This window comes from Plectropomus leopardus, chromosome 2 (assembly GCF_008729295.1).
Source record: "Plectropomus leopardus isolate mb chromosome 2, YSFRI_Pleo_2.0, whole genome shotgun sequence".
NCBI classification, from domain to species: domain Eukaryota; kingdom Metazoa; phylum Chordata; class Actinopteri; order Perciformes; family Serranidae; genus Plectropomus; species Plectropomus leopardus.
This window is the reverse complement of record NC_056464.1, coordinates 10,756,797-10,769,249: the sequence shown is the minus strand read 5'-3', so window position 1 is coordinate 10,769,249 and position 12,453 is coordinate 10,756,797. Positions and strand designations below refer to the sequence as shown.

The 12,453-nt window shown below is 38.5% G+C and overlaps 1 protein-coding gene across 4 annotated transcripts in view; it reads right to left on the bottom strand.

The window, feature by feature from the left end:
* Window positions 1-3,299: 3,299 nt before the first annotated feature.
* Window positions 3,300-12,453, bottom strand: part of elmo2 (engulfment and cell motility 2) — a 30,133-nt gene continuing 20,979 nt past the window's right edge. For 3 of the 4 annotated variants that reach the window (XM_042500751.1, XM_042500767.1, XM_042500759.1), the window contains 12 exons: window positions 12,306-12,356; window positions 11,416-11,538; window positions 10,399-10,518; window positions 10,182-10,286; window positions 9,986-10,094; window positions 9,676-9,812; window positions 7,604-7,767; window positions 7,404-7,516; window positions 7,191-7,298; window positions 6,949-7,031; window positions 6,769-6,846; window positions 3,300-5,316 (listed from right to left, as the gene is read on the bottom strand). In XM_042500751.1, the coding sequence (XP_042356685.1) occupies window positions 5,116-5,316; window positions 6,769-6,846; window positions 6,949-7,031; window positions 7,191-7,298; window positions 7,404-7,516; window positions 7,604-7,767; window positions 9,676-9,812; window positions 9,986-10,094; window positions 10,182-10,286; window positions 10,399-10,518; window positions 11,416-11,538; window positions 12,306-12,356 (1,392 nt within the window). In that variant the 3' untranslated portion in view covers window positions 3,300-5,115. The remainder of the gene's footprint in view (window positions 5,317-6,768; window positions 6,847-6,948; window positions 7,032-7,190; window positions 7,299-7,403; window positions 7,517-7,603; window positions 7,768-9,675; window positions 9,813-9,985; window positions 10,095-10,181; window positions 10,287-10,398; window positions 10,519-11,415; window positions 11,539-12,305; window positions 12,357-12,453) is intronic. The other variant, XM_042500778.1, reaches the window with a different exon arrangement.

Genomic DNA, 12,453 nt, shown 5'->3' with positions numbered 1-12,453 from the left:
TAGTGTATTTTAATTTTATGCTACTTTATACCTCAAGTCCACTACATTTCCAAAGGCAGTTATGTAGTTTTACTTCAGCTACAACTCTAAAGTGCTGCTCGTGTTTTAAAGCACCAGTCATATAAATATGGCAAAGGCAGGGGCTTTTCTGCCTCCATAATGTGTGCTTCAATTTTTGATGTGTTTGGCTGCTAGTGCTTCTGCTTTTGACTGCTGATGTGAACTTGCATTTGGGTTCTTTCACAAAGTGGTCCTGCAGATTTTTTTTTTTTTTTTTTTTACACAAACAAAAGTTATATTTACTCTCAGTGTTACTCACCCAACTGAATGGTGTGTATCCTTGAGCTCTAGCAGACATGTTGGATGCACTTCTGTCCTCATAAAACATTTGTAAAGACAACTTTTAAAGAATTTAAAATACAGCATTGTTTACATCCACATTTAGTGGCTTGCAGTCTTTTTCTTCTTCTCTGCCTTTGCTGGCACATTGCTGCATGTGTTGGTGTATTACCTCCACCTGCTGCTCACTGGATTTATGTGACACCACCAGAGGAGCTGTGTATTGTGTAAAATCATGTGTGCACATGCAATTTTGTAGCCTAAAGATGTTCTTTAAAATAACAGTTGCATCATATATCAAAGTACTTTTACTCCGGTAAAAGTTCTTTAAAGTAACAGTGCAAAATATTCTGCTCAGCATATCTCTGCATGTCTGTGTGTGTGTGTGTGTATGTGTGTGCGCGCGTACGTGTGTGCGTGAGATGGGCAAAAATGGGGATCTACTTAACAGAGAAATGGCTCAGGAAAGCTTTTCACAAAATATCTAAATTCTTAAACCATTTTTTTTTCAGGAGCTATCAAAGGTTTCTTTCTTTTTTCTTTTTTTTTTACTAACAGCTAAAGTAAAACGAACCTATATTTTTATTTTTTGAAAAAAAAATCCAATTTATTTTCTAAAATTCACTCTTTAATTATACATGTGAATACACCTCAATTCATGTGATTGTATCAATCTGGGTTGGATTTGGAAAAGCACTGGTAAGTTAAAACAAACGTTCAACAGTGGTTAGACTCTGTATTTATTCACACAAAACATAATACATTTTCTTCAATAAGGCAACACAATACTGTATATACATACAATGATCTATATGTATATCATATTAAGATTAGATGTTGTTCACTAACAACATGTCATTCTTTACTATCACTAGCAAGTGTAAATAAATATTTTAGCAAGTCATGTAAAAGAGTACCAGATGCGAAAAAACTTCAAGTCATACTATTAGTACATCCAATGCAACGATCCTTTATTTACTGTGGTATTTTGTGGTTATTCATATATTTTAGCTGCAGTTCGATGACTTGCTGGAATATAAAATAACCTTTTGTTAAGCAGTTAAAGGGGCCCTGTGGAGTTTTCTTGTAAACAAACATGTTAACATTCACCGTTACTCACCGAAACACACTGTGTACCTCCTTAAGGTCTAACATTAGCAAAGTTGATTTTTATAAGTATTTTAAATTTAGTATTGTTTACATCCATGTTTGATAGCTTGCAGTCTTCTTCTATGCTGCTGTTTCCGGCATAATGCTGCATTTCTTGGTGAATTACAGCCACCTGTTGATCAGTGGAGCATTGCGAAAGCATTGGCAGGAATGTGTACTGCATGCATGCGCGTCCTTGTTTGCGTGCACAACAAAAACAAAACAGGAACGTATTTAAAGAAAACAGCTCCGCAGCACCACTAAAGGTCTTAAACTCCATAGGGAACCTTTAAAACCTCCAACATCAGTTAAAAAAAACAAACAGCAAAAACATCATTTAAAAAAAACAAAAATCAAATATATTCCTTTTCACAAACAGCATCAACAGTAATGGCAATCTTCATTACTCCCATTAGCATTATAAGATACATTAACACTGACATCATCATTAGGTGCTGGAGTGGGTGTCATTCCTAAACATATGAGGTGCTCGCAGGATGAAAAACATGTTTGTGACTTTAAAAAATGTGAAGACTCCAAACTTTTTTTTCTTTTTCAGTGTGAAATGTCCTTCCACGGTAACGACTGTGTTGAATGTTCTGTACAGAGTGACGCAAAGTGAAAACGCTGTTATCTTGATACCCATTCTCTTCACAGCTGATAGGATTGTACAATCATTTACAAAAATATAATTCTATTCTGCATTAACAAGTGATTAGTATTGGTTTAGATGCCGACAGGACTTTACATGAACAGAATACACAAACAGCGTAAGAAAATGACATCAAAGCAATAGTACTACAATTTATATCACTGTATACAAAGCACACAATACTATCTGCTCAGACGACACATGAGCAGCACTAGCTGTTCCCGATGCCCACGGCCATGTCACTCAGCTGTTTTTGGCCTTCGCTTTCATTCACTTGAGGGTCGTGACTCTGCCACGTTAAGTAAAACAGGCCAACAAATGACTCTTTTGTCCTGTTCGCCTGCGGAGCGTGACAAGAGTCTGAAAATAAGCCTTAAAACTGCTGAAATACATCTTGGAATGTCAGGTAGGTTTTCTTTTTTACAGTAAAGACACTGAAACTTGTAGCTCTAAATATGGCAAGACTTTATCTTAACCCAAACCTAATTTAGCAGTCATGGCCTATAAATAAACAATTAATAGGTTTATAAGACACTGTAATGTAGTTTTGGCAATATGAGGATAACTTTTTATGTAAATGTCTTTTTTTACAACTATTACTCCTCCTATGAAGTATTAATAACTGGTGTGTTTAAGGTCCAGTGAGTAGGATTTAGGGCGATATAATGTATAATCACCTGAAAATAAAGATCACTATGCTTTCAATCTCACACACTACTTCTTTAGCAGTTAACATTTGATATTGTGGCATAATATGGTAACATAGTAATGATTCACAACCATATTTTTGATGGATTTAAAATACACCTTTAAAAAGTTTAAATTCTGCTGTACATGTAAATAGTGAACAGTTAAAATAAACAGTAAATTAGTGCTTTAAGACACTGTAAAGTTGTTAAACTGTAAGGCGATACATAACTTATTATATATTATTAACTATTGAAGATAAATAATTATATATAATTATATCTATTTTTAACTGTTGTCAAACATTGAATATTTTTTTAACACCAGTTATGAATGCTTCATAGTAGTATGATGCACATATTTGTATGTTTTTCTTTATTTTCTTATTTCTTATTTTAACATTTTCTCTCTATATATAAACTGTGTTATGTATTTTAACATAATGTACATATGTTTACATACTTTATTTTCTATTTTTCTTATGATTTCTTCATGCATAGATTTAAGAGCAACTGTAATGTGACCAATTTTCCCTCCAGTGTTCAATAAAGTATTTTTGAGTCTGATTGGAAAAGTCATAGTTGGTAAGAAAGACATTGATTAACACACATTATATGTTATAATTATGCATTGTAAACCATTCATGTACTGCTTATAAATGCTAATGTTACCCAAAATTCATGCTGACTTTGACTGGTAAGGCAATGCAGTGACTATGATTTAACAAAATTCATGTTTTTAATGTGTTGGATGTCGGAGCTTTGACTTCCATGAGCATTACGCTGATGAAATACTAAGATTGTTCCTCATGTCTCTCAAACATATACTAAGCCTCTACATCTGAACACACAGACACACACACAAATACACACTTACAGACACATACAGTAGGTGAGGGTATCTATCGTCACACTACATACTTGAACAGTTTTAATTCAATGGGATCTATCGACTTGCACTGTTTAAGCACCTATGAAAAGGAGCATTTGTCTGCGGAGAGAAGTGAGTCAAACAATCTGAAGAGGCATGAGTGTAAACATAAGCCATAAAGACAAATATGCTGCAAGCACTACTTCAGTGTAACTGAAACGATTACAGTAATACCTGATTAGTCAATGGACAGGCAATTAATCTGCAAAAATGTTGGCAAACCCTTAACTTTAAAAGGTCAAAATTCACTTGTTCCAGCTTTTCAAATGTGATCATTTGCTGGTTTTCTTTGTCTTCCATCATAACAAACTGAAGGTCTTTGGGTTTTGAAACATTACTCAAGACAAAACAAGCTATTTAGGCATGTTAACTTGAAGACTTCTTGGAAATTGTAATGAGCATTTTCCACTAATATATGTTATTTCATAAAGCTAATGATCAATTCATGAAAAAAAAAAAAGTTAGTCTCAGCCCTGGGCTTTTGTGTCCCAGTATGACCGACATAATATAAAATAACATATTATCCTGACACCTTATCTGCTTCTCCTCTAAGTAGACTCTTTTGAAATTACGTTTCCAGCTCTCTTTTCACTTAATTTAAGGTATGTTTTTTCCCTACTGGTCAGATATATTAACATTAACAGACCTCGATGGGCAGCAGGACAGTGTGCTGATTACTGAAACAGTCCTCTGAACCACGGACGTCACCTTTGATCCCCCCTGACATCATCTCTCCTGCCTACTGAGGTGGCCTTAAAGCAAGACACAGCTGCTCACTTTACTCTGTGTGAAGTTTAACCGTGTGTCCATCATTTGGAAGGGACAGACAGAATCAAAGTGAACACGGGATTAAAACTGGAATGGTGGCGACTTCATCCTCTGTTGCCATGGAAACCACATGCACGGCTTGATTGGCCATTTGACTAAAATGTACTCGATTAAAGACTAATTTGCAGATAGCTTTTCATCCACATTCCCCATCAGGCAACATATTCCTCCACTTAATAGGAGGGTCTGTGCCTTTAAATAGCAGAGAGTGAAGGAGACGTTGCCTGGAGACTGTACTGGTGAAAGAGATTCACTCCCTACCAGCTCCTGGAGTACCGCTCTGTGGTGGACCCTGACCCTCTGAACTCCCCGTGAAGCTATGAACACATTTCTCCTATTTGATGAACCATACAGCATCACGAGCACGAATGGAGAGAAGTCTCCAGGGTTCTGAAATGTTAAAAAAAAATGTAAAAAAAATCAAAGTAACCTTTTCTGGTGCACACATCTGCAGCTAATATCATCAAAAGATCGAGTATACTCATCTTTGAGATACACACGCATGCACTGCAAACACACACACACACATCTCAGCTGTAGTTGTAAGTGAAGTTATACGAGCTAGGCTCCTTCGGCACGGGGGGCGGGGCTTCTGGGATGGTGATGTTCTCAAGGTCGAGGAGGCGGAGCTTCATCTCCATGCTGATGAGAGTATCTAGGTCGCTGCGCGTCAGGTCACTGCCCATCTCTCTGCCCAGCAGCGCACACAGCCCGTCAGTCCAGATGCAGTACTGCTCCGCAAACATCGCGCGCGCACACACAACCACGCAAACAGAATACTGTGTCATTCACTGTAGCTATACTGTGCTGGGTAAGGGATGTTACCCAACAAATTGTAGGTTAGGTAGTTGATTTGGACATTCAGATTTACGAAAATATCAGACATGAGAATGAATTTGCATCGTTCTGACTGAGCATGCTCTTCAGTCACAGCTGCATTAGTAACTTTTTTGGCCACTGGATGGCAGAAAAAAATGCTGAAAATACAACACTGACATATTACACCTTATAGAGTGGTTATAGTGAGCATGTTAGCAAGCAGTTGCCTATTGATGAAACATTAGCTTAAATTTTTTTTTTGGGGGGGGGCCTAATGAATGCAACTCTAATATTGACTTTCCTTTTAGAGGGAAGTATCTGTCCTTTTAGCTGCTAAATGCTACATCTTACCTGGACGCAAACTGTGTCTGTCTGCTGTTTGGTATTGAGTAGGTGGCATACTGTGGGAGATTTTCGCTCTACACAGATGTCTGCTGCCAACACATTCTCACACAAAACTCATCAAATACCGATACTAAGTCAGTGAACCTAAATGTCAAACTATGATGCTCTGGGTCCCCTCCAGCATCAGTTTTGGACGCTCTTTAAATGCCTTGTATCAAGATAAACTTTCTGTTTTCACCATAAATGTACAGTTTCTGCTTAATAAATGCAGTTTTTTTTTTCAAAATAACTTAGAAAACAGGTAAAAAACATTTTTTTCTAGGTTTTCTTTCTTGGGTGTATGCAACAAAAGTATGTGGTTGGGTTTAAAATAAAAACAACATGGTTTGGCTTAAAACAAGTACGTTTGTAACTAATGTAATGTGACATCACGTGACATACTTTACATACGTCCCCTGACATACGTGACAAGTAGTGTGCAAAACATATTACGCAGTATGTTTTTTGTATTTAAATAATCGATTGACTTCTGGCTTCACATTGGACACGAACAGCTGTCTCACAGGTCAAAGTCTGGAGTTTGTTTGATCAATCCACTTCCACTCCTGTCCGCCCTTTTGGGACTTTTTCGCTCTTACTACGGCAGTTATTCCGAGCATCAAAATTGCTGCTGCCGCGTCTTACACCGCTGCTTAAGGGTGCATCGATCTGTTGGTAACTGACGCTGAAGGCCAATGACCAAGCACTGATATTTGACGAGTTTGGAGTTAGACTGGGTTGCTGCTGCAGCTGGAAGTGTGGTTGATAAAAGCCAGTGAGAATACGCCAACCCAGGAAAGAAAACCAAAAAAAATAAACACGATGATAAAATGGTCATTAGAGCCAAGGGGAACTGCGGAGTGAATTGACAACTCTCTGTGGGCTCTTCACTAAAAGTGACGCCATTCACATTTCATATATTTTACCCACTGTTCATATAAAAATACTGAAAAGGGCATCTTCACTGCTGCTGAGCTTACCTCATACTTGTTGGGTGCAACAAAATTGAGTGTCTCATCCGGATCATAGAGGACAGAGAAGGCCAACTCCAGCACCTCCTGAGAGAAGCAACGAGACAAACAACACACTCAGCGTCAGCAAAGAATGAAAGAACAGACGTGACTAGCATGTCAATAACAAACTATTGAAAATGATATTACCTTGTTTTGTTTCAGAGCACTTTTTTCTTTCATATGCGGGCAGTCCTTCCCGGTCACCACAGACTTGATGTCAGAGACAGGGACTAGGAGAACATAAAAGAAACTTAATTACTAGTGACGTTCATTAGGGTCAGCCTACTGACACATGCAGTCTGGTCTGCTAGTGAATGCTTCATTATGCTTGTAATGAAAAGAGTTGGGACATGGAGCAACTTGAAGTAAAAAAAAAAAACATGTCTTACTCTTGTCGCTGAGTAGCTCAAAAGGCACTTCACCCTGAGGTGACTCATCAAGGTCTCCATAGTGCAGCACTTTGTGATTCAGTGAGAGTCTGCAGAACCAAAACTTCTCTACAAAAGAGGCCAGGAACATAATGCTCAGCTGATGACCAACAACAGCAGCAGTGCTCCTTCAGTTGAGAAACAGCAAAGTGATTGTAGTGATACTGTATGTACCTTGCCTTCGGCGGTTCCCCAGCTTGCGGAAACAGCTCCCCTCACACAGCCGGTTGAGTCGCTGTTGCTTGATGAGCTCCAAGATCTCGGGCTGAATTCTCTCCCGCAGCTCACTGGAGAACCAACACAGCATGAGCAACTAGGACACACGCACAAGTGTACAATACTATACTGTTTCTTATACTTTGTTATATATTTACATTATAGGAGGAGACTGGAAGTCGTCCTGGCTCATTCTCTCTGACTGCCGCAGACGCAGAATCTCTGAGTAGTTGAGGCCTCGCAGTTTATTCTTCAGCTGGTCTAAAGACGACGGCTTCATCGCCAGAGCCCTGGTGATCTGCTCACGCACCACCTGCATCACCTGCTCAGGGTTTAAGTACACACACGCATTACATAATGAGTGAGGAATAAAAAAATTTTAAAAAACTGTCAGACTTCCTAAATATTAACCCTTTGATATCAGCTCTCTTGTGCTTCTTTGAAATGCCTTTCACAAGTATTTAAACCTTTGAACCCTGAGCAAATTGGTGCGACTTCTTTCAAAGCATGGGGGAAAAGGCAGTGAGCAACTTGGTAAGAGATGATCTACAAATTGCAATAAATAACTAGATGTAGAAAAATATATATTTTTTTTTAATCTAGGAAAAAAATTACGTTTACGAATGATCAGAATTATAATTATTTAAAATCACTTTACAGCATTATTGTAATTTTTTCAGCACTTTTCCAGGTCATTGCTTTGTTTAATTTAATTTAATTTAATTTTTTATTTAATACTAATTTTCAAGTAATTTTCTTGTACTATTTTTTTTTTTTTTTAAATTTTTGGTAATTTCTTCTGTCCTTGCTCATTGCCGTCTTCCCATGTTATGAAAGAAATCAAGACAAATTGCTCAGGTTTCAGAGGGTTTAGTGGTGATGGACATGTATGTTAGTATCATCAGTTGGCGGGTTTTTACTGCACGGGTTTTTAGTGAACTGTTAATACTGTTGTAGTTGTAATTCACAGATCCTCTGTTTTCCCCATTCAGAAAGTCATTTTTCTGACAGACATCATTCCCCATCGACAGGCATAAATATTTCAACATTCACTTGATGGTCCCAGGTTCTCTGTAACAACCTATTCCTTATCCTGCTAAATAAATGTCTGTATGAGTAGTAATCGATTTAAATGTGATCATCTGGACAAAGTACTTTGAATCAAATAGACAGCATTAGAAATATAACTGTCTTATATTATTTAAACCAAAAACCTTTCAGCTGTCTGCATCAGTGGGCTGCTCACCGCGAACAGCAGGATAACACAGTAGTTTTTAAATGCGTTTAAATATGAAGCTTGACATTACTCACATTCCTGCCAGGCAAACCTCAGTATGAATCCTTGCTCCAAGATTCTTAGTTATGCAGTTCATTTATTCAGACAGCATTTCTCTTTTTGAATTCTAACAGTTCAGTGCTGTGTCAGATGTAGCCATTTAATCTCTATCCAAGAGAGGATTTTATTCTATGACAATTTCAGCTCCGTATGTATCTCATATGTGAGTTTTCTGCCTTTGGTGGCAAGTGCACAATAAAAGTTGGGTCAAAGAGGGGAATTGGCATTATAAGTGATTTCAAACATCAATCTTATGTCTGGTCGACATTTGGCCTGTTACATTAGATCAAGTAATGTCTGACTGAAAACAATTATTATTATCTGCTGCAGTACAGATTTATTATTTGTGCTATATGGATCTGTGTTGATATTCATCTTGTTGTATCTTGTATCTGTCTCTCTTTTTTTTTTTAGTCAATCTGCGTCCCCTCTCTAAATTCAGACGTTTTGTGGGTCTGTGAATGCAGTTAAGGTGGAACTTATTATGATTTCTTTTTGTGCAGTAGTTTGAATTGTTTAACTCGCAGGGTGGCTAACTGATCTTTCCATCTAGTCAGAGCTGATTAGATCAACAAATGACTGGAGAAGCTGCTGCAAGGACGCGTAAAAGCAAACTTTTGGACTCAGTGCAATGAACAATTAAGTTTTGCTTTCACTGCACCTGACGCTCTGCTGCTCCGTCTGTGTGCAGAGCGCGCTCTGTGCTCTGAGAGTGTGGTGCCAGGAATAACTGAACGGTATATATATTCCTACAGTGCTCCGAATAATCAGTCTGGCTTTAAAAATATAAAATGAATACATAGCGCCAGATATTTTGATCGTGGCACACTGCCAAAAATAAATGTATGAGAGGAAACAAATAAAGATGACTGTGAGAGGGGTTTCCTCTCTGACCTTATTGAAGTCCTCAGCTGTGGCCCTCATCTCCTTCCAAGTTTTATTGAGCAGCTGGATGCAGACACAGAAGAACTCTTCCCATGCCCGATCATGAGTGAAGAACATGGGGTGGTAGTCATTGCAGCCCTCATTAGCTGAACAAAAGGAAACATTAAGAGGAAAAAAAATATAGAAAATTAGTATGAGAGGCATTTTCCTCACACATACGATCCTGGACTGGATTAATGAGTGTAATACCAGTGTTTCGGAGACATTTTAAGATTGTGGATTAACGGCCACACCACTTGTCAAATCAGGATCTACTTACGCAATTCTCCAACCTGCAGAATCTCGCACAACATTCGAGTTAGTTCGATTGCACACCGCCCAAAGGGACATTCATGCTTGTCCTCGCGGCTGCTGTTCTCCAGGACAATCTGTCATGAGAGAGAAGACATGTTAGGTGTGGCTGGCAGGTCCACATGTATGAGATGAGCTAAGTCATGCATGAGACCAAAACTAACCCTGATGTAAGTGTCCTGGTGAACCTTGGCGAGGTACAGCATGTTGTCCAAAGCCAGCATTCCCGGAGGAGTCTGGGTAAAGTCCATGGCTGGGTTCACATGGTTCTGCATTTGAAACAGAAGTAAAGCAGTTATTTTTTAAATGTAAAGGTTTCAATTCAAATCTATTTATACAGCTGTATTATAAAGGAAAGTGGGATCTGTGTTGGAGACTCACAGTGAAGCCCAGCATCTTATAGTCCTTGGTGTACATGGCCTTTCTCTTTTCTGTTCCAGTGGGGTCATTTTCTCCATCAAAAGCAATCCTACGCAGCTCAAAAATGATGTCTCTCTGAGTCTGAAACACAGCAAAGCCAACAACTGTTAAGTTTAGTTTATTTGCACATATAGGCACATAAAAAAGACAGCAAGAACTCAAAAAAGTTTGAACATTGTGCAGGAGGAGAATCTGCGTCTCCTGGGATGACAAAGGCGTGACCAGCCCTACTCTTGTAATTGGTTATTGCTTGTTTCCTTTCCGTGTTGTGCTGGTTAGGTTTAGGCAAGAAGAGTGGGATTGGTTAGGTTTAGGATGTGAATGTCAAGGTAAGCCAATCAGAGGCAGAGTAATGCGGGTTATGCCTTTGCCATTTTTAGGAAACAAGTAAAGGAGAGACATATGCCATAAATGGCTTATGAAAATACCACCTTGTTGAAAATATTATATTTAGAAAAAAAAGGAAAAACAAAGAAATGTTAAGAAGAAAGACAGAAAGAAATTACACAATTGATCACAATCAAGACAAAGCAGTAATATCAAACTGATTTTAAAAATGTACAATTTTACAGTAAGACAGATTTTGATTGTACGCTTGGTAGAGAAAAAACATCAGAAATTATGTTTCCACATGTATCTTCACTGTAAACAAGCACTGACAAAAACAAGTAGAAAAAAGTTAATTTTCCAGTCAACAATTAACAGCTGAAGGAGATCTGTCTATATATAGTATAAACTGAAAGAAGGTTACATCTGATTATTGGAACTTGTTTAGGATGCAGAATATCACTGTTCAGTTGGCCATGTTTGCTCATCTGAACATACAACAGATGATTTTATATATTCTTCTACATATAAAGGGCATATGTTGTGTTTCATTTAGTGATGTGGGAGAACGCTTTCACAGATTACATGGCATTAAGGGAACACACTGGCCAGTGACCTGCCAAACATAAACTTCATCACCCAAATGTTTACCTGGTCATTTGGATCCATTTTGGTCATCATTCGTTCTTCCAAAAGGTTGAAGGTCAACACCTGCAGCACATACAACTGATGTGCCATTTCTGCTTTGATTGGTCGATTCCCTCTGATCACATGCTAGAAAAGAGGCGCAGTTCAGAGGAGTTCACAGAAGCAATTTGTTTCTGCTGCAGTTTGTGCACAAAATCAAGTCACACAACACAAACACATCTAAATTGTTCTTCGGTGAAAGGAAACTAAAGGTGAGCCTAGAGCTGATAATGCTAATCATCTTCATGGACTGATTACCCTCCCTGCATAATACATGAAGTCATAGAAAACAATGTGGCATCATAAAAACGCTGTGAGAGTCCAACATTAAACCCGTTCTCATTAACAGAGTGCAAAATGCTGGAGCTGCTTCAGGACGTTTCCTTGCCCCGGAGAGCTGCAGCACAGCGTCCTCCTCACTCACATTCGCAGCCACTTCAGTCAGACACATCCAGAAGAGTCAGTGCCAAAAGGAATCATTTTCAGAGCAGATTTTTTTTTCCACTTCACGGACTTCATGCCATATCACATTTACTGGTTCTCAATCACAGCAACGCAACACAAGTGAGTAAGTCTTTACATTTTCAGAACTGGTAGTCCCTGGGAGGAAAGCTCCAGCCGCCCAAACACCGACTAACCCACACATAGCACAGTCTCAAACAACAATACTTTGTATACAGAAAGTTTTACAGTGTTTTAATAGTAACTACTTTCATACACGACCTCTGGGAGCTGCTTAAATGCTGTGCTCACACCTGGATGTTTCATAGCCGCCTGAAAGCTTAATGGCCAGTAAAGCAGAGTGAAAAAAGTCAGAAATACTTTCAGACTTTAATGTCAGACTTGATACTCACATTGAGGATGATGGATCGAAGGTGCTTCTGGGCCAAAGAGCTTGCCATTTCCTGACGGTGAAGAGATTCATTATTCAAATACAAAGGGCACATGAGGGAAAATGCTTTGTCAAGCTCAGTTCAGACCAAAGATTCACAATCTTTTACA